We start from the raw sequence: 27,642 nt of genomic DNA on the forward strand, positions 1-27,642 counted from the left end.
TCTTGGGATTTGTCTGCTGTGACTTCCCAACTCTGCTACCATGATATGAAAGCAGCTATGGACAGCACTTTATCCATGATGGAATAATTCTAGCTACCGTCACACACAAACGAGGCAGCTCAGCTTGGGCTGGCATGCTGCTATGCAAGCCCCAGCTCCATGTGTGTTCTCCACAGAAACTTCACAGGAAAGTGCAGTTACAAAGGAAGGCAGTCGGGGAGGGCACAGTCAACAGGTGCCTTTCAAAATGATGCAAACTGAATTACTTACTTTCAACTTTTCTCTTAGAGCTTCCTTTTCTGCTGTAATTCTTCGTAAGTCAGATAATACGCGCTCTTTCTCCTTTTCCATACAACTAACACGACTGTTGGAGACTGTCTTATTTGAGGAATCCTCTTTCAGGGCAGATAACTCTTCCTTTGCCTTGATGCATTAGAAGATAGAAAAGTACTTCGGATATAGTCCATCATTTTAAAAAGGGTATGGGGTAAGGATACATTAAATACCTGCTACTTCCTTTTTCTTCCCCAAAACCAATAAATATAAGATTAAAAGGGTTAAAATGGAACACTAAAGTCCCAAAGGCAAGAAGACTAAGAGAAAATGCAGCCACAAAACACTGGAAACTAGAAGCAGACAGCAGAGAAAAATTAACTAGGTAGACTCAAGAAAGCTGAGAGCTAAGTCTACTGTGGGGAAACTTCAGAAGTGGGTACTAGAAACACTCACAAAAGTCAATGTCTCTTTTAACTTACATGTCTATCCCTCCTGTCAAAATAGTAAGGGACTTCATAAGAGATAGGTGTGCAACAAACCAGACTCCAGGATTTGTTCAGTCAACTCACCCTCTGTGCCAGCTCAGACTCCGTAGTGGGCCAAGCTGTGGCAGTGCTGGCCTCTCCAGAGTAGATTTTCCCCAGGAGCAAAGCTCAGAGCATGCATGCACCACCGTCTCTCACAGACTGGCTAGCCTAGGCTAATAGGCTCTGGAGACCCACTTGTCTTGGCCCCTCAAGTGCTAAGATTATAGATGAGAGCCACCATGCTGCTTTCATGTGTTGGGATCTGACCTCAGGTCCTCAAGCTTGTGTGGCAGGCACTCGAACAACTGAGTCATCTCCTCATACACAGATGATGTGGGATAGTGCTCTCATTCACTGTAAAGATTTGTCCCTCATATTGGTTTAATAAAAGGCTGATTGGCCTGCAGTCAGGCAGGAAGTATAGGAGGGGCTAGCAGACTAGGAGAATTCTGGGAAGGGGAAAGGCAGAGACACAGTTGCCAGTCAGGTGCAGAGGAAGCAAGATGAGAACATCTTACTGAGAAAAGGTACCAAGTCACATGGCTAAACACAGATAAGAATTATGGGTTAATTTAAGTTGTAAGAGCTAGATAGTAATAAGCCTGAACAATGGGCCAAACACTTTATAATTAATACAAGCCTCTGTGTGTTTATTTGGAACTAAGTGGCTACAGGACTGGGTGGGACAGAAACTTCCTTCTACACATAGAGGCTAACTGAGAGCTAGTATTTCAAACAGTGGCTGTATAACCAGTTTATCCCTGAGATTCAGATATGTGATAGCATGTCTAAAGCTGAAGAAAATTTTGGTACAGAGACAGCTAAGGTCTGTTCAGTTAGTTTTAGAACAAAGAGAATATAACTGACCTGGCACACTGATAAGCTAGAAAAGAGGGAGAACAAACATAAAAGAGAAGTATCTGTTTTGAGAAGAAGATGACAGTCAAAACTACTACTACTTTTCATCTTAATTGGGAAGGGAAATCATGAGTCCCACGTGCTGGGAAAACATGCAGGACTCACAGTGATTCCATTACAGCCAACTGATTTTAAATGACCTGTTGGATTAATTGGGACCAATTGCTTACTTCGTTATACAAGACACTGAGTTTATCCCTTTCCGCTGTGAGCAGTTTCACATTGGACTGTATATCCTCCATGTACTTTTCAAATCTTTCTAGCATTCGCTGAAGCTCATCTCTTTCTCTTGTGATCTGATGAACGTCTGAATTGTGATCCCCCTGAAACAATGAAAAAGATACACATCATCATTTGTTATAATTACAGCCCTGTGGTTGTCACAGAGACACTGGCTGAACCAGGCTCGCAGACAGAACAGGTCTTTTAATGTAATTAAAGAATAAATAGCATGGGAGCAGATGAAAGCACTGGCAGTAATGGTGCAAATTCCCCGGCATGGGGCCGCAGGAGGCACATGGCTGCCAGTAATGCCACCTGTGCAGATCTCATTAGATGCCTCCAAAGCTGCTCTCCTTAGTCGCTCCTATCACACATCAGTGGTGCCGCCTAAACTCCAGCCCAGGAGATCAGCAGCCCTACAACTTCATTGTATACAAATGAAGCTGAGGGTCCATGCTAGAATCTTTGGGAGCAGGATATAGCACATTTTGTCAAGTCTGCCATGTCATTCTGATGTATGGTAAGTTTTCAGAGTCATCACTTTATAACTCTTTGCCAAGAAAGAGCCCAGGAAGGTACTGTGTACCTGTTTCCTATGATTGACCACTAAGGTTGCCATCTCAGGTATAACAGCCCCAGTTTCCCCAGCTTCATACCCTCATGAGGTCTATCTGAGCAATGGTACAAGCATAAATATTGCTACCAGACAGTATATATTGGGATTTTTACTGACTAAGCAACATTTCTTCCAACATTCCTCTGATTTCCAACATTTCTAAGAATAGATCTACTATTGTAGTATAATTCAAAGGATCCAGTCATCACTGCTATGAAAATGAGAATGGTCAATTTATAGTATGTTAATGTCAATGACATAGATACAGAAATCCTGATAAACTGCTATATTAGTGTGGCAGTTTAAATAAGAATGGCCCCATAGGCTCCCATGTTTGAATATTTAGTCCTATGTTGCTGGAACTGTTTGGGAAGGATTGAGAGGTGTGGTCTTGTTGGAGGAAGTGTCACTGGGGGCAGGCTTTGAAGTTTCAAAAGACTCCCTTCCCCAATGTGCCCTCTGCTTCCTATCTGGGGATCCAAATTTGAACTCTCAACTGTTCCTGCCACTCCTTTGCTTTGCTTTCCAGGATTTGATCCCTCTGAAACCATAAGCCTAATTGAATGCTTTCTTTTATAAGTTGCCTTGGTCATGGTGTTTTGACATAACAAAGGTAAAGTAATACTTTTGGAAAGAGTCTTGGCTTATGTTATCTGACATCTACTGAACATATACAATACCAGTGAAGACTCAGTAAATGGTAGAGATGTGTGAGGTAGCTTCCACAGAGGAATGAGCTATCCTTTTGTTAAACAAGAACAATTAAAGTATGATGGACACAGCAGGGCACCATGAACACATTTAAGGGGAAGCTACACAAGAGCAGAAAACCATAGAGGAAAACCTGTGACCTAAGATCTTACAGAATATAGTATGCACAGACCCTGGAAAAGTAGTGCAATAAATAAAGATCCATGCCTGTTTTCATTTCTGTCTATACCTCAGCTTAAATGTCACTTTCTATAAAGGTTCCATAAGGAACCCTTCCAGATTCTCCATATAGTTGAGATGTATGTAAAACCCATGTGAGTTGTTCCTGTACAGTCTTCATTAACACTTAAATGAGATCATAAAGTTATCTTGTATGTAATAGTTATGATAATACTATGCAATGGATGTTAATTAATACCCCCTCTCCACTCTATTATTCTCAACACATTACCAAGCAACATGCACAGTGCTCAGGGGACAGCATCAGGAACTCCTTTTCTCCTTTTTCCTTATTTTGAGACAGGGTCTCAGTAGATAGCCCTGGCTGCCTTGGAACTTGCTTTGCAGCCAGCCAGGCCTTGAATTTGCAGCCCCTCCCACAACACCGAGATTACAGATGTAAGCCACCTCAATGGGCTAGGAACTATCAACATTATCTCTACATTACATGCTTCATTCATAGAAGACAGTATATCTCTACTGAACTTAACCACACAGATCAGAGCTGCTTTAAAACAGCAAGCAATAAAGAAACAAACTGTTTCCTAGTTAGGAAGTACACACTCCCTTTTGTCAATGATCACATTCAATCTTTCTAGAAGGGGTAGTTTTTTTTTTTTTTTTTTTTCCTTTTCTGGATCCGCATGTGAGGAATTGGGGCTGTATGAGGTCAGCTTCTCCAAGGTTTATCAGAAGCTGGTTCAAGAAGCTGGGCCTGGTATCAGACTTCCCAGTTCCAAAGCCTAGTGCTGTCCTCACACTCAGACTGTTAAAAGGGAAATGCTCCCATCAAAGACAAGAGCAGCTTAATGAGGTAGGGATAATAAAGATCACTCATATTAAACATGCCTATAATTTTCCTGATTTATTGTAATTCCAAGAAACTCTGCTCACCAGCGTACCACGAAGCAGGAAGCTGACAGCTACAGGCAGTACCAAGTCCAGATTGAGAGAGCTCTTTGTTGTCTGCTAACAAAGTGCTTCCACACATGCTCAAAATGCTGACTTCTATGTGGGCAATGCAATCCCCAGGTCTCCATGCTCACAACTGTCTCTCACACACTCATTTCATTCACGTGCTAATCCACAGTCACCCACCACGCCTGCAGCGTGTTATTGACGCTGTGAAACAGTTATTGGAAGCGATGATGCTCTTAACTCGACCAACAAAGCTGGGAATGACATAAAGACAGACTTGTGTGCCATGAGGACAGATCTACTCTGTTAGCAGAGGGAAAGTGCAGCTGTTACAGAACATAAATCCTGGAAAGAGCAGAAATGTATAGTACTGTGAGTCTTTGTGGTCTGGCTTCTGAAAGCCTACAGGCCTCTCACATGGCTCAGCTATTCAAGCTAAATTTACAGGAATCAAAATGGTTTCCTTTATTGCTGGGTAGTTTTCCTAACAATGCAGGGTTTCCCCATATTGCAAGTTATAGAAAAAACAAAAATCAAGATTAGAACTTCTTAAAGCATGTATTAATGATGTTGTACTTAAAATACAGCAATAAAACCATGTTTATCACAGGCACACACGTGTGCACGCACACACGTACACACACACGTACATGCATGTATCCTTTTGATTACTCTTAGGAACAGTATTACCTTTTCTGAGCATTTGTACATTGAGGATTTTTCCCGGGCATAGTAATTCACAGAATAAGTTCTTCGCTGGATGATATGCTGGAGTTTCTCCAGCTCTTTCTTGTAATAGTCTCGTTCCTCCTCTATGGCTCTCAGGAATGTATCTAAACGGGAGGGTGACTTTTCTCGGCGTTTTATTCCGTGCTCTAGCCTCATCCTCTCAACTTCCAAAGTCAGTTCTCTTTCTGCAGATTAAAGTCGTTAAGATAACATTGAGGATATAATGTGGATTAGTCAAATAAATAAATAATTTACAGGATGGAAACTACTAGCAACCCTGTTCTATGTGTCAACCACAAGGATCACACAAATCTGGTAAATATTGAGAATGAGAAGTGATCAACAAGTGAAGGTAACCACCCCCCCCACCCCACCCCACCCCCTGTTGATGTCATCACAGTAGGACACTATTTGGTATCATAAAAGAAAGCAATGAATTTCCAAGCAGGGCATCCTAGAAACCCTAAAAGAGCACTGGAAGAAAAGCACTTGTAAGCAACCCTGCAGGTACACACCTCACTCAACTTGAATTTAATACATGCACAAAGAAACCAAAACAACTCATTGTTTTCTTCCAATAAGCATAAATAGTAGCTTTCTGCTTTAGAGGCCTTGTGTGTGTTAAGTGCCTGGGGCTGTAGGAATATACCACTATAAACAACCCAGCTCACAATGATTAGTTTTGATTATAAAGATTATTTTCACAGAGTTCAGCCTGTGGAACTGACACCCATGACACTGATGTAGAGCCATTTTCATGATGTATGCGATACTGCCATATTCCCCTTCATTCCCTTAGCAGATGTACAATTTACTAGATGCCACTGGCTAATCCATGGAATTAGAAAATTTATGAACTGGCCATTTCATCCGAAGAAGGAATGACCAGAGAGGAAAGCAAGAAGGGATGAGCAACTGCAGTAAATGTTAAAAAAGAAACAAGCTAACAAGAAAAGAGCACTGGCTGCATTCAGTGCCATGTCCAAATACATTGGAAAGGACAGTTCTGCTGGCTGGTGAGGCAGGGACAGGAGCCACCTGGAATGCAGTGAGGAGCTACGGAGTGGAGTAGGGGGTGATCAAAGAGACATAAGCGTGGATTTTAAGGGATTAAATGGCATTCGCTTAAAGGCTCTGTACTTCAATGTCTGATATTTCAGAACGGTCTTCTCAGGCTGCCTCAAAGAAGCATACACTTCCACTGTAAATACTTCAGAAGTCTCTCCTGTGACAACCAGTCATAACACAGGGAGGGATTCCTACCATGTCCACACTGCCTAGCATCATTTCTGGTTCACAGCAAGTGCCCAACATGTGGTTATTAGATGAATGTATGAATGATCATCTACTAATAGCAACAACATGGTGAGAGCAAATCCCTTTTTAAACTTACATTTGGCATCTTACCTGTGACTGCAAAACTTTCCAACTTTTTGCTAAGTCTGTATTTTTCTTGTTCAAGTTGATGAACAACAGTTTCCAGGTCTGATTTCAGAAGGAGTTCACCATTTAGTCTCTCTTTTTCCTTATGGCATAAGTCTAATTCCTACAAAACAGTAATTCTATAATTAAGTATTCTAATAACTTTATTAAACATTTCTAATACTTATAGGTGAATGGATACTTTATAAGCATATGTATGTATATAGATATATAATAGCAATTCATGTGTGTGTGTGTGTGTGTGTGTACATGAACATACTTTTAAGCCCTCTACCCCTAGGACCCACAGTCTGCACACTGGCCTGGAACTCTGATCACTGCCACATTTAACTCTTCATCAGAGAAGTTTCTTCTCATAGTAGATGGGAACAAACACTGAGACCCATAATTGAACAATGTGAAAAGAGTGAGAGACTTTGGCGCAGTCAGTTCTAAATGGGATGTCTTTATCAAACCCTCCCCTCAAGGATCAGGGTCCTCTGTGGAAGAGTATCCAGAAAGAATATAAGAGCGAAAGATGGTGGATGGTTATAAGGAAACAATGTCTTCAAGACACAACAGGACTGATGCACAAATGAACTCACAGAGACTGGCATTACACACAGGTCACTCAGGTTCATGGCCAGATGTAGTCCCAGTAGAGAAGGGAAAATGGACACAGTCTCCCACCCCTAACTAAGAAGCTATCTACAATTGACACCTACTGGGAAAGGGAAAATCAATTTTCTCCAGTGAAGTGCTTTTTTGTATATTAACTCCACTCCAGGACAGGCCCCATGCTTAGCTGGCCAGACAAAACAGACTCCATGTTTTTTGTATGCATATTTTGCTTTGTTTTGGTATTTTTTTGTCTTACTGGGTTTTCTTTTGTTTTGATATTTGCTTTTGTTTTGTTTGGAGGGAAGGATGGAGAGAGGGAGAAATAGTAAGAAAGAGAGATAAAGATGGGTAGAGAGGGAAGATATGAGAGGAGCTAGGGGAGAAAAAAAAATCTAAATATATTGATTATAAAAATTAAAAGAAAGCAAAAAAAAAAAAAACCCCACAAAAAAACAACATATAAAGCAAACATACCATAAAACCCATAGTGACAAATGCTAACAATGCTCTTTTGTGGAAGGTAGAACCCTTATATTTTGTTTGCTATTCATTTGTTTATTTAGCATATTGTCCTACTTCTCTCTAAATGACTATGTTTGTGCACAACACAATTTATTAATGCCTACGTTTAAAGAGTGTAACAGTATAGACCCAGCCACATAGTCACTGTTTCTGCCATAGCAAGTGCAAGTGAACATTAGCTATCAATTATCATTATCTCAGAAATACATAATATACAAAGCTAACAGAAAACATAAGAAACTGTTGACAGTGTCAGCCAACATTACAGAGACTCGATCATGGATCTGAAACAAGCACTGTCAATCATCCTCAACACTCACAATGTGCAGACAAGAGTGAACAGTCTCTTGCACACATGCATATGTGTGAGTTCTATACTCTCACTTTCACTTTCAAAATGCCTTTAGCACACTGCTTCAAAGATGCATAGGGTGAAATTTCTTGATTGTAAGTCATCTCTTGCAAATCTTGCTGTTATTTAAAATGCAGTCAGTGAGTCCGAATGACCTTTTCTCCTTGAAAGTCTCACTGTCAGTCATGAAGCCACTATTATGTGCTGTTGATACTATGTGTACAAAAATCCACAAACAGTGCATACAGTCTACTATTCCACAGAAACAGCATGTCACCAGAATACAGCAGCGTAGACTATACATAATGAAGAGGTGCAAGTTACTGTTGGTCTCTGCTTACTCTTCCAACATAGCAGGCTATCACAAGGAAGAGAGCCCTCCATCTCTAAGTGACTATCAGTTTTAGCCTATAAGACCTCCTAATTCCACAATAAGCCCCTGTATTAAGGGTTCTCTTGGGATGAAGCCTGCCTTTGTCACCAAAGGTTATAGGGACAAGCATGATGACTAAGAAAATAGCTTGAGTTACACAAGCAAAACAATTAAAAGAAGAACAAATACTTCTAATAATAATCAACAAATACCAGTTTCTGATCAATTATTAGTAAACTGCCAAGCCATAAAGTAGTTAGAGGGATACAGAGTTCCTACCAGTGTCTCATACTTTCAGTGTTACCTATAAACCCAAAGTTAGAGAGTGATAAAATGATGAAATTGCATAACCACACTGTGGAACATTATCACTCAGCTATGGACAGGAATGGAGTTCCCATTCATGTTATGACCTCATAAACCTTGAAAAGACGCCAAGTTAAAGACCTGATGCAAAAGGTCACACAATACATGATCCATTTATACAAAACCGTCAGAATGAGAACCTAGTAAATGGTTGTCAGGAGCTAAGCAGGAGGTAATGGGTAACTACAGGTGGGTGTAGGGTTTCTTTCTAGAGTGATAATGTTCTGGGATTAGCAGTGATGGCTATTCAATTCTGTGACTGCTAAAACCACACAGCCCACTAAAATGACTGCACATTATCCATAAACATTGTTTTTCAATAGACGTATACAACCAGGCATCAATCCCATGCTGGGAACACTGGCAACAGTATGACACCAACTTACCAGTTGAAGTTTAGACATTTTTTCCTCAAGGTTCCGCATTTCACAGAGGTTTCTTTTAATCTCTTTCTAGGAATAAAAAGCTTGTTAGGTGAGCATCTAAGACCCTAAGACTATACATTACCATGGCATAAGGAATAAGACCAGCTGGTTTGCACTCTATCAGCAAGGTCTGAGACTCTAGGCTAATGCTCAGTGTCAGTGAATAGAGTGAAGCTGAGATGAGATTCTGTTTAATACTGTGGTGTCCTGAATGCCTGTGTGGATTCACTTATCAAGTAGAGAACCACTTCAACTTTCCCTTCTTAGGCCTCAGCTTTGGGAAATGATGGTGGTCATTTCCTAACCATCCTCTTCACTGCTCTTGGGCTGCTTTTACCAGCCTGGATCTCTTACATTACAATTGAGAGAGCAGAATGCCCTTGAAATACTGTGATCCAACAGCAAATCTTGTGTTGCATCGAGTTGACAGCTGTGGGACTTGTCAATAGGCCATGAAGGGCCACATTCAAAGCATTGAATATAAAAGCACAGAATGTACAAAAAGGGGTAGAGCAAGAGGGGGATGACAGAGAATGTAGCCATACACTAAACCAGAAAAGCAGAAATAAAACTATATAAACTACACACCCCACACCTTCCCCCAGTTCTGAAGATCAAGCCCAGGGCCTCAAAGCATGTGAGGCAAGCACGCTGCAAACTGGGTCACACCCTTAACCCACATCTTCTTCCGCTGGCTGGCTATGCCGGGTCTCTTCAGAGTCCATATACACTCCAGGACTATTTTCCTCTTTGCAAAAACTGGCACTGTATTCTGATAGGACTTGAGTTGAATTCACAGACTATGTGGCTTCACAACATATGTCTCTGGATGAATGCACACAGGATGCCTTTCCACTTACACATCCTTTAATTTTCATGAGTATTCTGTTGTAACTCAAGTTTTCACCTTACTACTTAAGTTCATTCTTTTTGATGTGGCTGAAAACAGAATTTCTTTGTTGATTTGTTTTTCTTAGTCTTAAATCAGCTGGCGTGTGTGTATGTGTGTGTGTGTGTGTGTGTGTGTGTGTGTGTGTGTGTTTAAGATGTAATTTTGTTGAACTTATTCTATTTCATTATGTGCAAATCTTTGGATTTTCCACAATTGAGGTCATATCACAGATGTACTCTTTTTTTGAAAATTGTATGCCCTTTATTCTGTTTTATTTTTGTATCTATCTGCTGAAAAGCTCTTCCAGTACTGTTTTAGCTTAGTTTTATTAAGATATAGTTTCAGAATGTATCCCAGGCTGGCCTAGAACAGTGTTCCTGCTTTAGCCTCCCTGCAAATGCTGGGATTTCTAGGCACGTGTCAGTCCTGACTTAGCAGAAATAATAAAAGTATCCTAGACTTGTTCTTGATTTTAGTCTTCCAACACTGAGTATGTTTGCTATACTAGCTGTATTATATTGATATAATTTCCTTCTGGTTTACTAACCCGGGGGTTAGCATTGCCTAACATGAATGCAGTGATTTACAGTGCACAAAACAGTGGACTTCACACTGGGTCCTGTGCACTCTTGGCAGGAAGAGTTCCCAAGGATACTATCAAGCTATGGGTACAACCAGCTCTGTGGTACTGGGGAATGAGCCCAGGCACATGTACACACTGAGCTTCACCTCCCTGCACACAGCCTTTAACGAGTGGCATCTAGTTACTTAATTGACTTACAGTGCGCCTCATAGATGACCAGAGAGCCTGACTGTATCCTAGGTATGTGTGGCTCTCTAGTCTCACTCTCCCTCTCACAACTGCCTTTAGCCACTGTTTCAAAGAAATCTCATTCATGTTTTAAAAGCACACATTTTCAATATTAAAATGAAATGCCTTTTGATCATCTAGGCTAAGCTGGGGCTGGCTGAAGGCTTTATTTTTCTCCTATTATATTTCATTAAGATGTATTCCAAATATAAATTTACTTTTAAAATACTGATCAGCACTGTGAAATACCTGCCACTTTGACCTAGTGATTTTTAACAAAGGTAACGATAATACCATGTGGATGACTAGCATAACACTGAACCTTACAGTCAAAGAATTAAGAAAAGAAATTCAATTCATACATGTTTTGATTCTAGGCCAGTAAGACACTGATCATAAAAAGTAGGCTGGGCAGTGGTGATGCAGGCCTTTAACCCCAGCACTCTGGAGGCAAAAGCAGGCAGATCTCTGTGAGTTTGAGGCCAGTCTGGTCTACAAAACTACAGAGACACCCAGTCTCAAAAAACAAAACAAACAAAAACAAAACAAAACAAAAAATCCCCAAACCCTTGGCTTATTTGAGGCAGACATGCACCCCCACTGTGAACATGGCTCTCCTGAGCTCAGCTCACTGTGCTCAGGGCTAGTGAGCTTCCACAGCACAGACCCAGCCTCACCTTCGCCTCCCCAAGCTCCTTGTCTGCAGTCTCCAGCACTTCCTCCTTATGCCTTTCCAGCTGCTGAGCTAGCTGGTCGATTTCCGTTAACTCCTGGCAGAGCTTTTCATTCCTGTTACTTAGGTTTACAACTTCGGTCGTCACTGTTTCCTTGGTTTCCATGAGTTCTTGAATATGCTTCTCCAGTTCTTTATTAGCTTGCTGAAGAAAGTCAACCTGGAGCCAATTTACAATCACAGTCATAAAAGTACATAAATTGGGAAGTTATCTGAAATTCTCAACTTTCAAACTAAAAGTTCTAAACACTGTATTTTTCAGCTGTTTTTGTCTGTTTTTTTACCCCTCCAAACTGACAATGGTACCTTAATGAAAATATGTCCATCCACTGGCTTTGATTTTTTCATACACAAGGAAAGGATAAGAAATTTTTGTGAACTTGTTCCCAACAGAGGTCTAAAAATATGACAAGACTGTCACAATGACATTAGCTTGTGCTGCCCAATAGAGTAGCTATGAGCATCTAGATAGTGCTGCTGAGCACTTGAAATATGGCTCTAAACCGAGACACTCTATAAACGTAAAGTGCATGGAGTTTCAAATTTCTGGGTTTTGTTGTTGTTTTAGGAAATTAAAACTATGACATGCTGAAATGAAGTTTTGGATATATTGGGATAAATGCATTATTTACAAATATAATGTATCCATCTGGCTGGATTCACATTTCCATTGGACAGTATATTTGAATGCTGAATATTTGAACAAACTCTACCTGGCTACGTACAGACATCTCCAACATATTTAAACATCTAAGTTCATGTGTCACACCTTACAGAGCTCTTCTGCTTCTTCATCCTCAGGTCAAAGCATGGCACAAACTTTGTGTTTTATTTATGTTACTATTTCTTGACAGAGGTGAAGATAAGCCTTGCAACTTTCATGTTACACAAGCCTTTTACTACCAAGCTACACTCTTACCACATTAATATACCAATAACATATTACATGCTAATATATGCTATATAATATGTATGTAAAGTATAAAGTGGATGGATAATGTTGTGAATACTATAGCATATATTATAGACAGTATATATAATCTATATATAATAATATAAGCATATGTATACCTTACAATCATCTTCTACAGTATAAAATAGTTATCAAGTAGTAAATATACAAAGCCATCAAGAATTCCCCAACACACAAAGATAAACTTTGTCAGTATATTTTAAAATATCCCTCTGGGTTTTCTATATATATTTATATATTTTATTGTTTTGTTCTTTGGGGATAGGGTCTCATGTAACCCATGGAAGTCTAGAATTTACTATGGGGCTGAGGCTGGCCATAAACTAATCTTCCTGCCTATCCCCATCCCGTGCAAGATCATAGTAGTGTGTCACCATGCCTCACCCAGTCATGGTCTTTAAAGAGCAAACTAAAGGTACTGCCCAGAGTTTATGATCTTCTTTTAAGTTTGCAACACTAGATCTATCTTACTTGTCGCCTCATTGAGCATTCTGGCTTCTGAAAGCTGCCCCTTGTTTCTACATACTCTGCTCTACTAGAAACTCCCCACAGCTAAGCATGGTGGTACAAGCCTTTAATCCCAGAACCAGAGAGGCAGACAGATTTCTGTGAGTTCAAGGCCAGTCTGGTCTACATTGAGGGTTTTAGGCCAGCCAAGGCTATATAGTGAGATCCTGTCTCAAAATGAATAAAAGGGACAAATAAAAACTCCCTTATAAATAATACTTCAATGAGCAAACCCATCACTTTTTATAAACCCACAGATCATTATAAAATTTTCAGATATTTATATACTTAGTGAAATAACCCTAAGAGCCATTACCTGAATATTTAACTGAGCAATAAGCTTTTCATTGGTTTTATTTCTATTCTCCAGAGACAGGACATCCGGGGAACGACCGCCATCCAAAGCAAGTGACAGCCGTTCTATTTCTCGTTCTCTTAGTTCAATCTGAGGACATAAATTTGTGCTTTCAGTTGTAAACTGGTTGTGAAGCAAATCCGTAACCCTGCACTTTAGTTTAGACATGTCTTTCCTTGTGTCCCAACAATGCACACAAGCAGCTATTTATCCTGGAAACCATACATGTGTGAAAACACAGAACACACCAGCATTAATAGTGTCAACATAGATCTTATCAGTGCTTTTATGGAATTGATTCTAATTGAATATCTAAGCTTTTTTTTTCCTCTCAAGTTTGGCAACTGTTTATATGAAAATAATTGTCTTGGCAGATTATACATGTTCAAGTATTGGAATAATGCTGACATACTTCAGTTCTTGCTAGAATGAATGAATGAAGGAATAAGTGGAAAACATGAAAAACTGAGTTGTTATCAAATTCAGTATTAAAAAAGAAAATAGGGTTGAATTTACATATAGTCAAAAGACAAACTATTAACCAAAAATTGACATCAATTCACATGCAAGAATTGGAATAATGCGCGCGCGCGCGCGCACACACACACACACACACACACACACACACACACACACACACACACACTTGTTTTTCCCTAAAAATAGAAAAACAACAATGACAAAGATTCAACTTACTAATTACTGAACACACACTGAGCTATGTAAGGCTGAATAAATAATGGACTCTGACTTCCAGGAACAGAGAACATAATAAGGAGTGCTAGCAAACACCCCAGTAGTTGCTGGACAACAAGTCTTCTTCAGCAGAAGAGTGAAGGAAATGGTATATTGGTGGCACCAGCACTTAAAGGGATAAAGTGGCCCACTCTGCATTCTACATCTGTGCCTATGAAATCACCAAGACTTTGTTAAACACAGGATGCCCATAAAGGTTATAGCAATGCTGTACCAAAAAAAGGGGTGCTCCAGGCAGTGACACCAGTGCATAAACTCATGGGAAATATCAGAGGCAGCAGAAACGGCTCAGCATAACTGGGCTGTAATATGCAAGGAAGCTCTGCTGGAGTGAAGTGTGAAGAACTGAACATTGAACCAATGTTCAATGGGATATTTGTACACTGTGTACAGATATATTGCTGTGATTGGTGTTAATAAAAAGCTGAATAGCCAATACCTATGCAGGAGGTATAGGTGGGACTTCGGGCAGAGAGAGAACTCTGAGAAGAAGAAAGGCTGCGTGGTCAGCAAGACGAGAAGGAAGCAGGATGGGCAGTACAGAGATGAGGTAATGAACCACGTGCCAGAACACAGTTTTAAAAATATGGGTTAATCCAAGTTATAAGAACCAGTTAGGAACGAGCCTAAGCTAAGGCTGAGCATTTATAATTAATAAGTCTCTGTGTCATTATTTGTGAGCTGGCGGTCCCAGTGAGGAAGTACTGCTACACAACCCCCTGTCCATCAAGTCTTAGGAGACCCCGGGAACAATTTATCACTACTTAAAGGTAAAAACAGCACACTGAAACAAACAAAGAGATATCCCAAGAAAGTGGGATTAGACTGTCAGGAGAGGTCAGGAACAGCAAAGTATGGGGTGCTGTCATTGTTTTCAGTTCAGGGCTTCCAGCATGCTGGGTAAGTGCCCACCACTGAGCTGACCTCTGACCCTCACAACCTGGAAAACAAACACAAGTAAAAGAAGACTCAATAGCAGAGAAGACTCAACTAAGATGGATGGGCAGTCAACTAGGACTTTAATCAGTAAGGGCAAGCAACAACCTCCAAACACTTTAGTCACCTCAGAGAAATGGCAGGCAAGGTTTGGGCAGTTTCTGTTCATAAAGTACTCAGGAAAATGTGGTTAGAAACTGAAAAGTAACAATGACATTCAATGTGTGCTTATTTTTTCTTCCTTTCTTTTCTATGTTAAGCATTGAATCCAGTGCCTCATGCTAGGCAAGTTCTTTACCCCTGAGCCACACACACCCCAGTATAAAAATGTGATACTTTTAGTGCAGGGGTTTTCAGCCTTCCTAATGCTATGACCCTTACAATCCCTCATGTTGTGGTGACTCCCAACCATAAAATTATTTTCATTGCTAATTCATAACTGTAAGTGCTACTGTTATGAATCATAATGTAAATATCTGATATGTGATCCCTGTGAGGGCATCATTTGACCCCAAAGGGGTCATGGCCTACACACTGAGAACCAATGCTCTTAGTGTCTTCATAAAGAAGTTTTTTTTGCTTGTTTGGTTGGTTGGTTTGGTTTGACAATATTAGAACTTCCTTTAACACATTTCTAATCCAAATAATTTCAAAGAACTTTACAAACTAAGAGTTATAACACATTGGCACATACAGAGTTATATGTACAGATCATGCAAAAAAGAAAAAAAACAACCATGTACATGAAAAAAAAATTACCCAGTTCAAACTTCAGTGAGCACAATAGGAAATAAAGCATGCTGTTTAGCCAAGAGTCCAACGATAGCACAAGCACAAAGCTCGCTCTGGTTACGATTTAACAGCATCTGCCTAGCCCTTGCTCCTTAGAAAACTGTCATGCTGAAGTAATGCTTCTACACTGAGACGCAGCAACCCAGAAGAGCAACTGTCAAAGGCTTACAGTTAGTAAAAACGAAAATAATAAAAGAAAAATAATAATAATACAAGCCAGGCAGTGGTGGTGCACTCAGGAGGCAGAGGCAGGTGGATCTCTGTGAGTTTGAGGCCAGCCTGATCTACAGAGCTACATAGAAAAAAACCTGTCTCAAAAACAAGACGGAAAAAAAAAAAAAGACAATTATTTTCTTCTGTGTGTGTGTGTTTTTTTAAAATATCTATTTATAGTGTGTGTGTATGTGTACATGCCTCATAAATGGAGGTCAGAGGACAACTTTTGGGAGTCGGTTCTCTCTCTCCACTGTGTGGGTCCTGGAGATAATCAGGAAGTCAGGCCTGGTGGCAAGCACCTCTAACTGCTGAGCCATCTAGTCAGCCCTCTTAACAAATATAATTATAAAACATATAAATATAATTATAAAAGTATGTTGTCATTCTTAAATAAAATTATTCTTGAGATGAACATAGTAACACAATTTTTATTTAGGCTATTTTTTTTTTTTTGATTAGGGAAAATAGATACTTCAAATAAAAGGAAAAACAAAACTAAAATTACTGGTCACCTCAGTGAATAATGAAGGGAATGAACCAGGTACCGCTATCTAGAGCTACTCTACCTATTAACTTGACTAACAAGCACTTTGGGGAAAAATAGACTGCATTTAAAACTAGGGATTTGAAATATCAAATATAAGACAATTCTAGTCATGATCAGATCATATACAACTCAACCCAGACACACAAATAAGCAAGTCCTACCTGCTTGCTGTAACCTCTCACTCCATTTTCCATCAGCATTAACTTCTCTTGCAGCTGGTAGACTTCCTCCTGAAGTTCCTGAATCCTGAAACATACATATCCAATGTCAGCATATATAACAGACTTTGGTTAAGAGAGACAAAACAATACAATGAAGCATGACAGTAACTATTGCATAAAATCCCACTTCTGGCTTCTGGGGAGGGATGCAGTGCTATGCTGAAGGGCTCCAGAACCTCAGCTTAAATACAGTATCACCTTGAAGAGCTAATTTTAAAGAAGCAGAAATCAAAATTACTTGAGAGGTGAGTGATTATAAACTTAGATACATCATGCAATAAATCACCTCACTGTTCCATTGGATACTTAGAGCAACTCTGAGGTATAGCTACCAATTTTTAGGCTCAGGACACTCAAGGTCTAGTTCAAAATTCACAATATCACTAAATGAAACAAGGGACAAGTGTGTGTTTTCTGACCCTAACCAACCCTGGAGAGAAGAAAACTGAGTAAACAGCAGTTTTCCAGGTGACCCCAGCAAAACCTGCTTTTCTTATAAGCTCTGACAGGATCAAGACTCTGTCCAAGCCATCTGAACTCCACATGGCTTCCATTGTTTTGGTATGGCATAACGCACTTCTGACAGGAAAGCCTGAAGTGGGTCTGCTTTAAGGAGAAATATTCCATGAGCTGCAATAAGTAGGTTGCAGAGAGTTCATCCCAACACTTACCAAAGCCAAAAGTCTCTACTAATCTAGGCTAGGGATAAGATGACACATGCAAGCACTCTTAGATTACTGCAGGAGACCATATGCAAACGTGTGTGTGTGTGTGTGTGTGTGTGTGTGTGTGTGTGTGTGTGTGTGTTACACCAAAGTAAACAGATAAAAGAGATTGATGGCGCTGCTACAGTAAACAATTCTTTCAATAACACTACCTGGTAGCCTCGCCATAACCTTAACAGATGAGCAAACCACAAAAGGTCAAGGTAGCCATATAAACATGGGCACATAATATTGGAGAGAATAAAGGACTGAAGTGGTCCTCAGATCTCACCAAAGCTCTTTTAGAATGATGGGCGGCTGAAAAGTCTCCTCTGTATTCTCTACATGAACCACAAAGTCCTCACCTGCGCTGTCTCCACATGCACCCCTATTTGTTGGCCTTCCCCAGAATCACTAGAGTATCACTAGAGCTTGCTCTTTTGCCCTTAAAGCACCATAACTCTCTCAGAGACATCTGGACTGCAAGCATTTCCAAACAGCAGCATGACCTCACTCTGACATCTCCGGGCATGTGCTCAAGGTCTCGCCCTGGAGGCCTAATGAATAGTTAATTAAATGGAATTTATATCTGACTCTAATTTATATAAGAAAATATAAATACAGGGCTAAAGAATGGATGAGAGAAGAACTTCAGATCAAGTTAGCAATCTATTCATGCCCAGCTGGCATTTTGCTATAAGTCTGAAGTGGTAGAGATTCCAGTAAAAGATGGAACCTACTTAGATGAATCTGAATGTCAAAGTGACACTATTGAAATGGGTTCCTAACAGCAGTAGGTCATTTTACAGCAAGTATGGGCAGAAACCTCAAATATAAAGTTTTTAAACAGTAAAATGTTCATATCATTCTGAAAACACCTATTGAGGACCTATGTAAAGCTCAAACCTTCCCACTAAATACCTTACAAAACAGCTTGTGATCGATCAAACAAGGCAACAAATGTTGTGGGATATTTGTACACTGTATGAGAATGTATTCTGTGATTGGTTTAATAAAGAGCTGAGTGGCCAATAGGTAGGTAGGAGGTATAGGTAGGACTTCCAGGCAGAGAGAGAAGTAGGAAGTAATAGAGGTGCATGAGAGAAGCCAGGAAACATGCAGAGGAGACAGAAGGTACAAGATGGAAAAGAGGTAACACCACGTGATAGAATGTAGATTAATATTACAAGAGCTAGTTAGGAACAAGCCTAAGCTATATGCGAGTTTTCATAATTAATAAGAAATTTCTGTGTCATTATTTGGAAGCTGGCAGGCAGAACAGAAAAAGATTGGTTACAAACAAGGACGAAGATGATGATGATGACCGAACTCAGGTCCTCAAGGACACCATGCATACCTCCACCACTCCCAGCTTAGCCAAGCCAGTATGTAACACACCTGTTATCAGCCACTTGCAGGAGGTCTGCGATGTATGGGTCCTCTGGCTGTGGGACTGGGTAGGAGCTGACCTCAGAGGGTGGGGCTGGCTCATCGATTTGCATCCGCTGGCGTCTAAATGCAATGCTTCTTTTCTTGCCACCTACAAATGGAGAAACAATGTCCCTATGTCTTAAAACCAAGGAGAACCAGAACACTTTTCTAAGTACTGAACAGCACAGATCAACCTTTTCTTATAAAGAGGGCTCATCTGTAAATATTCTCTGACTGAGCAATGTGTTTCTCATTCAATAAGGCTATAAGACAAGTTTTCTATGCCTGTGGGCTTGGCATACACACACAGGTTTAAACTGTCCATAGGCTAGATCAGATTCCAGCAGGATTAAAATCTGAGCGTGCCTTGCAGTGGTCAGTGACATGAGTTAAATATCACCATCACACAACTGTCAGGTGAGGAACACTGACAGTAAGACCTAAAATACACAAGCTTATTAAACATCAAAAGAACAGATAACTGGAGGCTAGGAGATTGCTCAACTGGTAAAATGTCTGCCATTCAAGCATGAGACCTGGGTTCAAGCCCCAGAAACCATGCAAAATAATCTACTTGTGGTGCCATGCCTGTAATCCCAGCACTGGGGAGGTAGAGACAGGAAGATCCCTGGGGCTTGCTGGCCAGCCTGTCTAGCCTAATAGGCATACCCAAGGCTCACTGAAAACACCCAAGGCTGTCTGAAAACAATCTAGTGTAAAGCAATTGAGAAAGAAACCAGAGGTTGACTTCTGGCCTACATATGCGCGTGCACACATTACTGCACAAACATACAAAGAGCAGATAACTGAAAACTCCAAAGAACACAACTAGAAAATAATAGGATGTAAGACAATCACCTATAATCTGAATTAGTACTGAATACCTCCGCAATTATCTCTGTAAGTAATAGGGATGTTTTTAAATGGACAGATTGATCTTGGAGTTGTATAAAACTCATAGCCCATTTACTTTTACAGTAGCTGGCAAGATTAGCACTGCACTTTGTAAATGAATAGTCTCTCGTGACAAGGAAGTCTGTCTTCATGGTTGAGAAGGAGAAGACTCACCGGGAGTTTGTACTACAGCTTGCAAATTCTTTTCTTGAAGTTGTTGGATTTTTTCATTCTTAGCTTTGCTCTCTTTCTCCAAGAGTTTGAGTTTATGAACATACTGGTTATTCAGAAATTTCAGATCCTCTGTCTCATGTGAACACTTTTTCAATGTAGTTTTCAACTCTTAAAGTGAGGAAGATGAAAATACAACTCTAAAGATCAAGACATCCACACCAAGCTGAGAGATGCCACCTGGGCATCACAGATGGATGAAAGCTAATGAATGCACTTCCTACCGCTAATGACTGCTCATAACCCACCAATCACAAAAGGCAACTTTGTTTTTGCTATTATTGCGTATGACTAATGTGTACCATGGCTTTGATCCAGTAAGTAAGCTTTAAGTTGAAAAATTATTGATTATAAAATTCATAGTAAAATAACAAGTAATTATCCTTTACCTTTGAAATCTACTTCCTGGCTCAACACTGCCTAATAAGTGCCATGGCTTTTACCTACTCAGTACTTTCCTTTTCAGTAACAGAAACAATAGTTGTTTCAAGAAAACCTTCCATTCTGCCACTGAATACTCTTTATACCAATTTCACATCAAAAACGTCTTCTGCATATAGTGAGAAAGACAATGCTATGGAGTGCACACTTACTTCCACTCTCAAGCATTCAGTACATTTTCCTGTATTAATGGAGCTATTAGTAGGACTATTAGATTTCTTATCAAGGATTGTAAAACAAGACTTCAGCCTTTTCCACTTATAAAACTTATAAAAAAGAAGACAAGGATCCCGCATTTAAAAATTCATCAAATTTCATGTACCTTTAATGTGCTGGTCTGAGTGTTCTCTCAGCTTCATCAACTCCAGATACAACTCATTATTCTCCCTACTCAGCCTTGCATTCTCAAGTTTATAAGGTTCCAAAACAAAATCGAAATTGGCACTTTCCTTCTCCGCCTTTGCCGAGGACAACCTGCTCTGCCGCAGGCTCTCTGTTGTATGAACCAAATCACTAGAGTTAAAGGACAGAAAACGCAAATGCGAGAAAACATTCTATTAGTTGTCTACTAACTTAAAATACATTTCTAAAAAGGCTTAATTGTAATGAAAATGTTAAATAATATCAAATCTACAAGAAGAAATGAACAGTTATGTTCTTTCAAGGTATCAAAAAGTCCTCAGAACTTTCTCAAAACAAGCTAATATAAGTTGTAAAATACAAACACGTGAAACTGTTGTTTTTTTTTTTTTTTTTTCTCCCCCGCAGTTTTAAAAGTACTTTCATTGATAATTTTACCTTTAGTTTAAAGATCCCATTGTTTAGCAACACCTGATTAGGGCCCCCAACCAAATGAGTTACCATGCCAAATCACGGTTCAATTTCTCCTCTAGGTCTGTGGACCCTGAAAAACTGACTTTTTATTGAGTAAACATGTATTGATTGCCCGCTGTTCACAGCTCCAGGAAGACAGCTCTTACCTCTAAGAACACAGACAATAGAACACTCACTCACTAAACATTTGGTGAGGAGAAAACACATGCACACAATGTACTTATTAATGAACTTATGTTCTACAATCATCAAAAACACATAGTAGATGATAACCCAAACATTTCATCTGCAGTGACTATAAGTGTTCACACCAGAGTCTTATGAAGTTTTCAATGAAAGGACAACAAACCAAGATGGCAATGATGATGGACAGTAAGAGAGCACGAAGGTGAGGTACAAGGGAAAGAACGGACAGGGAGGGCACGCCACAGGCAGAGGGAGTAGTGTACAAAGACAGCAAGGGTGAGAGTGATTCAACACGTGGGAAACAAAGGAACTGCGTCATGAGAAGTTTGAAGGCTCATATCCAAGGCCACAAGTTATTTTCATCCATTCTCTGCTCTCTACCAGCGTTACTTGTTGTCAACCTTAAATACCTGCTCTGATCTCAAACCTCCCGACTACAGCTCTTCTGGAGAAGGAGGGGGAGATCACAGCCTCTCAGTTATGGTAACTTAACATGTGCCAATAATAACAACAAAATTGAGAGCCTTGCTAGAACAATAGAAATTAAAGACCCGCTTGACAGGCACAGAACTTCAGGGGAAAGTTGAGTATAACTCAATGGTGGAGCACCTACCCAGCACACTTAAGGCTCCTCGCCAGTGTAAAAGGATAAAAACAAATGACAAGACAGAAAAGGGAAAAGCACCTCTGACCTCTATCAGAAACCTCAGAGTGTGATTCCATTCGGGAAAACCCTCAGAAATGGTGACTCGGAACAGCACAGTGGGTATGGCAATCCCTAGTGTCCTACACCATGAACGCCCTGTGTTTGGACTGAAGAGAGAACAGACAAGCTTCAGCGGACTTCCCCAAAGTCCACCTGGTGCTTTACTGAAACAGGAAGGTCACCACAAACTCAGGACATGGATTAAGGATTACAGACATTTATAGCTGTATTTTTATCTTTACCTGAAAAGTTTTTCTACCAAAGGCAGACTCTCTACCGTCAGAGTCTGGCGGTAGCCCAGCTGGTCTAACCTTTTCCTAATGTTAATATACTTCCTCTCTGCAGCTGTAGTCATCTTGTCTTCCCAAAACCAGTTTTATTCACTCTCCAAAATTAAAGTCCTAAAAGAGAGGGTTGAAATATTGCTGTTAAAGTTTCACAGTAAGAGAAACCCCTTAATATGAAAGAATGACTTTGTTTAGTCATTAGTCTCTAATATTAACAGTGATTTAAATCCAATACTATCTCTATTTGCCACATTAAAACATGCATTTCTTCATAAACCCAAATGCAAAAGTTAAAACAATGATGATTCTGGAAGAAAACAAAGATTTCCCAGAGGCAGGCAGGGGAGCCTTGAAGGAAATCCACTTTCTTACATGTGGATGGCATACAGGTATGTTACTCATGCTAGGCAAGTGCCCTACACTGGGCTGTGCTCACACCCACCAGAATTCCTTAATAGCAACAAACATAAAAGAAAAATATGATAAGTAGGACCTTATAAAAGTGAAAAACATCAACTTATCAAAACACTCCATTAAGGAAAATGAAAAGTCACAGTTGGGTGTGGCTTCATGGCAGTTCTTGCCTAGTATGTGAAGTTCTGTAACACCAAGGAAGAGGGAAAGGGGAAAGAAAAATGAAAATCAAAGCATGCTAGAGAATAGTCATAAGAGTTAGGAAGATATTTATATACAAAACAGAAAGTAAATTCTTGGAGCTTAATAATAAAACAATCCAATAAGAGAATCAGGGTTAGATCTGGCAAGGAGGCACACACTTGTACTCCCAGCATTTAGGAGGAAGACATGGGGAGACAGTCCTCAATTTGAGAGCAGCCTGGAATACATAGTAAGTCCTAGGACAGCCAGGGATATATAGCAAGGCCTGGTCTCAAGTTACCCTCCCAAATTGTGCTAAAACTGAATTTTAGTTGTACAAAAACTTGAAAAGCACCTTGCAAAAGATATCTCGAGAAATATATATAAAAAGATGTTTAACGTTAGTTCTCAGGAAAATTCCGATTATAACCACAATGAGGTGCAACTTTGTCTATATCAGAATGAAAAAAGGATTGATAATACTTAGTGTCAGCACAGGGTCCCAGCAAGCGAAACACACACAAAGCTGAGGGGGTATAAAAAAGCCACACAGGAACAAGTCTGGTGGTTTCTTACAGGGCTAACAGGCTCCTAAGCCTACAAAGCTGTAATTCTATTCCTGCATATTTACAAAAGAAAATGGACACAAAAGTCAATGGGGAGACTACAACAGTGTTTACAGCAGTTTTACTCACAATTGTACCAAACTGGAAAAGGGATGAAGCTATGGTACCCTATACCAGACAGTGTGACTCAGATAGGAGGCAAGAAGCTGTCACTACAGACTGGCAACAGGGATGACTCTCAAATTACTAATCAGGCAAAAGAAGCCACACACATATACTATGTGACTTCATTCACTAAAAGCTCAGAAACAGGTAAAAGTTCACCTGTGGGGCTAGCAACAGTTTCACAGGGAAGAGAGTGACAGGGAAGGATAGCTTTCTTCTCGGTGATAAAAGCACTAACTGGGATAAGTCACCCAGACACAGCACAGGCACTTATGGAAAGTTTTCAGATGTGCAGTCACACTCAAGGCCTGTGCATTTCACCAAACACATTTCACTCCATCTTTGTACTTTATTTTGAGACCCAGTCTCCTTAAGAAGTCCTGAGTGGCCTGGAACTCACTTTGTAGACCAAGTGGCCTCAACCTTTTCTTCTGCCCATTCCTTTGGAGTGCTATGATTACATATACCACCATGCCCACATTTGCTTCCATTTTTAAAAAGTAACACACACATATAAGCACCTCTGTATACATTTGTATACTTGTCTATTTTGTTTGTTGCAGTGTTAGGGATCAAACCCAGAGCAAGCACTCCACTACTAGGCTACACCTCCAGCTACTATACTTTTTTCCCCCCAAGACAGGGTTATATCTGTCTTTTTTAAACAAGTACGACTATTTTCTCTATTAATCTACTGTAAAACTGAGGTATGCAAAGATCATGTCTTTAGAAACGCGCTCCTTTCCAACCTTTGCCAAATAAATGTAGAACTCATATTTCTAAATCAAGTAACAAGTATGTTCTTCACAAACAGTAAAATGTAAGTAAGTGCTATAAATGAATATAAGTAAAAACCTGCTGCTCCCAACATCCGGTATGGGACAAAGGACCAACGGCATCCTCCCTATTAAGCATGAAGCAAAGAAAGGCTGTCCTAAGAAAGTAGCTTCCCAGTCCACAAGGATACTTCTAAATTAGGACCTCTCCTTGATTACTCCCCTTTACATACCTAGCCTCTCTGAGAGGCTTCCCCTAGGACTTTCCAGTTCCTTCCACAAGAGGGACTTGACTGATGCTTTGATCTCAAGAAAAACACCTGACAAGCTAGACTTACAAGGCAAACTCCAAGAAACATTTCCCCTCTGACAGCTGCCAACACCGGGTACCCGGACCCTCTCCATCCTTCAAGATGAAGAAGGCAGAATGAGAATACCAAGTAAAGTCCCTCCCAGGAAAAACAAAAACATATACATGTTAGGTTTTCCTTATATTCCGGATGACAACTTTTAAACATCAGAACAACATAAAACGGCAGGTTCAGCGTTTGGAACTAGCTGTCTATAGAACCCGGGCCGAGGGTGTCTTAATGAGGTCACCTCTTACTTTTTACAGAAGCATCCGCCGTGTGGATGCAGAAGGGCACCACACAGAGGGTGGACCGGGGCGGCGTCGCCGTCCTTCCGGGACTCAGCCTGGAAAGTGGAGCCACCATCCTCCCGGACAGGACATTTTCACGTCACCCCAGCCGGCGGCTCGGGCCCGCCGCCGCACGGTCGGACGGTGGGACGATCCCCGCGCCGCCCTCCCCCACTTCCTCCCGGCAGCGCCCGGGCCTCCCTCGGGGGGGACCGCCCCGGAGGCCGCGCGACCCGGCTCGCACCCCGCGGCCCCGCGGCCTCCCCCGGGCCAGCCTTACCGCCGTTCCCGCCGCCGCTCCCCCGCGCGGCGCATCGCCCTGGGGACCCGCCGTCCTCGCTGGCTCCTCCCGCTGCGCCCAATAGCTCCGGCACGAGCGCGGTTTGAAAATGGCGCGGAGAGCGGTCGCGGCCCACAAGGAGGAAGCGCCGCGGTTGCCCCGGTAACCGGAGCGGCCCACAGGGGCGGCGCGCGCCGGCCGGTGATGGCGGCTCCCGGTCTTGGTGCCCGGAAACGTAACGGCCGGGCAGAGGCGGGCCCACGGCGCCCCCTGGCGGAAACCCTGAACCTCTGCGATGCCCGGGGACTTTTCAGCTGGCCTCTTAGAGGCAACCAGCAGCTGTGCCTGCAAAACCTAGCCTCGGTCCCTCCTGTCTCAGCCCCAGCAGAGAAGGGTGATTCTTCCTGACCACCCAATACTCCTCCTGGACGTCACTGTCCTTGCAGCTTCTCCTGGTCACTAGCCTATACGGTTCTTGTCCACAACAATGTAAATCCCCAAAACCATCAAAACATACTTAATGTACCCACCTGCTGCCTCCATTTGAGTCCAAGATTATTTATGCAGCTATATTTCCCTAGCTCCTACCTCAGTATTTGTAAATGTTAAGTTGAAATAAATTGTTTATAATAGCTTGCTCACAAATGGAAAGAGCACGGTCAACTCCCCAAAGTCCATCACTCCACTAAAAACTTCCTAGATCGATAAGAGCTGTTTGGTTTTGTTTTCTGCTTCTATTCTTTACGAAGCCAGCTTTACTCTGAACATGTGCTTTGTCGTTGCACAGCATGTAAATGTGTAGTGGGAAGTGGATTGCTTTGTGCCCATTTGTCCATTACTTTCACATCTCCATTTTGTGTGCTTTGTCCGTTTTTAATAGAATAGCTAAGAAACTAATGAATTCTGTAGAGAATTTTTTAGACCATCTTACAAATATACCATATTTGTTAGCATATTTTAATTTTTTTGAAAAGTAGCCATAAATATCAGTAGATGACTATGCAATGGCCACCTAGTCAAGAATTGTAGGTTTTCCATACCCCAAAAGTAACAACAAAACTCAATGAAGAAATCCAAAGGGTGAATGGGATTGAAAGCCACAGTTAAGCTTTGCTCCCAGGGACTCTGATAACCCAAAAAGAGGTTCACTGCAGATCTCCAAGGTCTGAGGTCACAAAAAGTGAAGGAAGAAAGGGTAAAGCAAAATGCTGCTGCTTCCACCCCACCCCACCCCCCAAATCCTAGCGCTTTAAGTAAACTGCATGACTGTGTATGCTGGAAGAAAAAGAAATACCCTCACAATAGAAAGGGAGCCTGCTCTTTGGGATTTGTAGACTTCTAATATTACCACAAACAGGAGTCTGAAAGTACTCCAATGAGATTTACCCAAAGTTGGGGGAATCAAGATTGCTGGAGGCAGAAATCGAGATGTAAAAGTTATTTCACTGAAAACTGTGTTGTATTTAGAGTTGGTCTGGAATGTTGTGGTGATTTGAAAGAGGAAGACCCCTATCTGCTCATACATTTGAATAACATGGTCCCCAGCAGTTAGTGGAACTGTTTCAGAAGGATTAGAAGGATTAGAAGGATTGTTGGATGAGCTTTGTCACTGGAGTATGACAGCTAAGGTTATGCTGATGGCTAACTGTGCTTAAAGGTTTAAAATTTCTGCGCTTAAGAGAACAATAAAGTAAAATTGGACTTCCAAATGTTATGTGCTGTTAACAGTTACTTTTTGTAATTGCTGGCTCCACTGTTAGAAGGAACAGTCTATCATGGTAGGAAGGAGGCATGGTGGAGTAGCAGGAACATGTTGGGGAAGCCCTCACATGGTGGCTGTGCCTGGAGGCAAAGACCAGGACAGGAAAGAAGTCCTAGGCCTGCCCATAGTGACCCAGCTCTGCCACGCAGGTCTCACTTCCTAAATGTCTACAAACTTCTGAAACAG

General features: G+C 41.0%; 1 protein-coding gene across 1 annotated transcript in view; it reads right to left on the reverse strand.

Annotated features, from left to right (window-relative positions):
• Nucleotides 1–25,906, reverse strand: part of Cep135 (centrosomal protein 135) — a 54,769-nt gene extending 28,863 nt beyond the window's left edge. The window contains exons 1-13 of the mRNA XM_051198188.1: nucleotides 25,695–25,906; nucleotides 22,626–22,784; nucleotides 20,980–21,170; nucleotides 20,160–20,327; nucleotides 19,059–19,200; nucleotides 16,897–16,981; nucleotides 13,450–13,578; nucleotides 11,598–11,813; nucleotides 9,179–9,244; nucleotides 6,544–6,682; nucleotides 5,098–5,321; nucleotides 1,892–2,044; nucleotides 271–423 (exon numbers count right to left, since the gene is read on the reverse strand). Of these exons, the coding sequence (XP_051054145.1) occupies nucleotides 271–423; nucleotides 1,892–2,044; nucleotides 5,098–5,321; nucleotides 6,544–6,682; nucleotides 9,179–9,244; nucleotides 11,598–11,813; nucleotides 13,450–13,578; nucleotides 16,897–16,981; nucleotides 19,059–19,200; nucleotides 20,160–20,327; nucleotides 20,980–21,170; nucleotides 22,626–22,738 (1,779 nt within the window). The 5' untranslated portion in view covers nucleotides 22,739–22,784; nucleotides 25,695–25,906. The remainder of the gene's footprint in view (nucleotides 1–270; nucleotides 424–1,891; nucleotides 2,045–5,097; nucleotides 5,322–6,543; nucleotides 6,683–9,178; nucleotides 9,245–11,597; nucleotides 11,814–13,449; nucleotides 13,579–16,896; nucleotides 16,982–19,058; nucleotides 19,201–20,159; nucleotides 20,328–20,979; nucleotides 21,171–22,625; nucleotides 22,785–25,694) is intronic.
• Nucleotides 25,907–27,642: the final 1,736 nt, after the last annotated feature.

Source organism: Phodopus roborovskii, unplaced genomic scaffold (genome assembly GCF_943737965.1).
Source record: "Phodopus roborovskii unplaced genomic scaffold, PHOROB, whole genome shotgun sequence".
Taxonomy (NCBI): domain Eukaryota; kingdom Metazoa; phylum Chordata; class Mammalia; order Rodentia; family Cricetidae; genus Phodopus; species Phodopus roborovskii.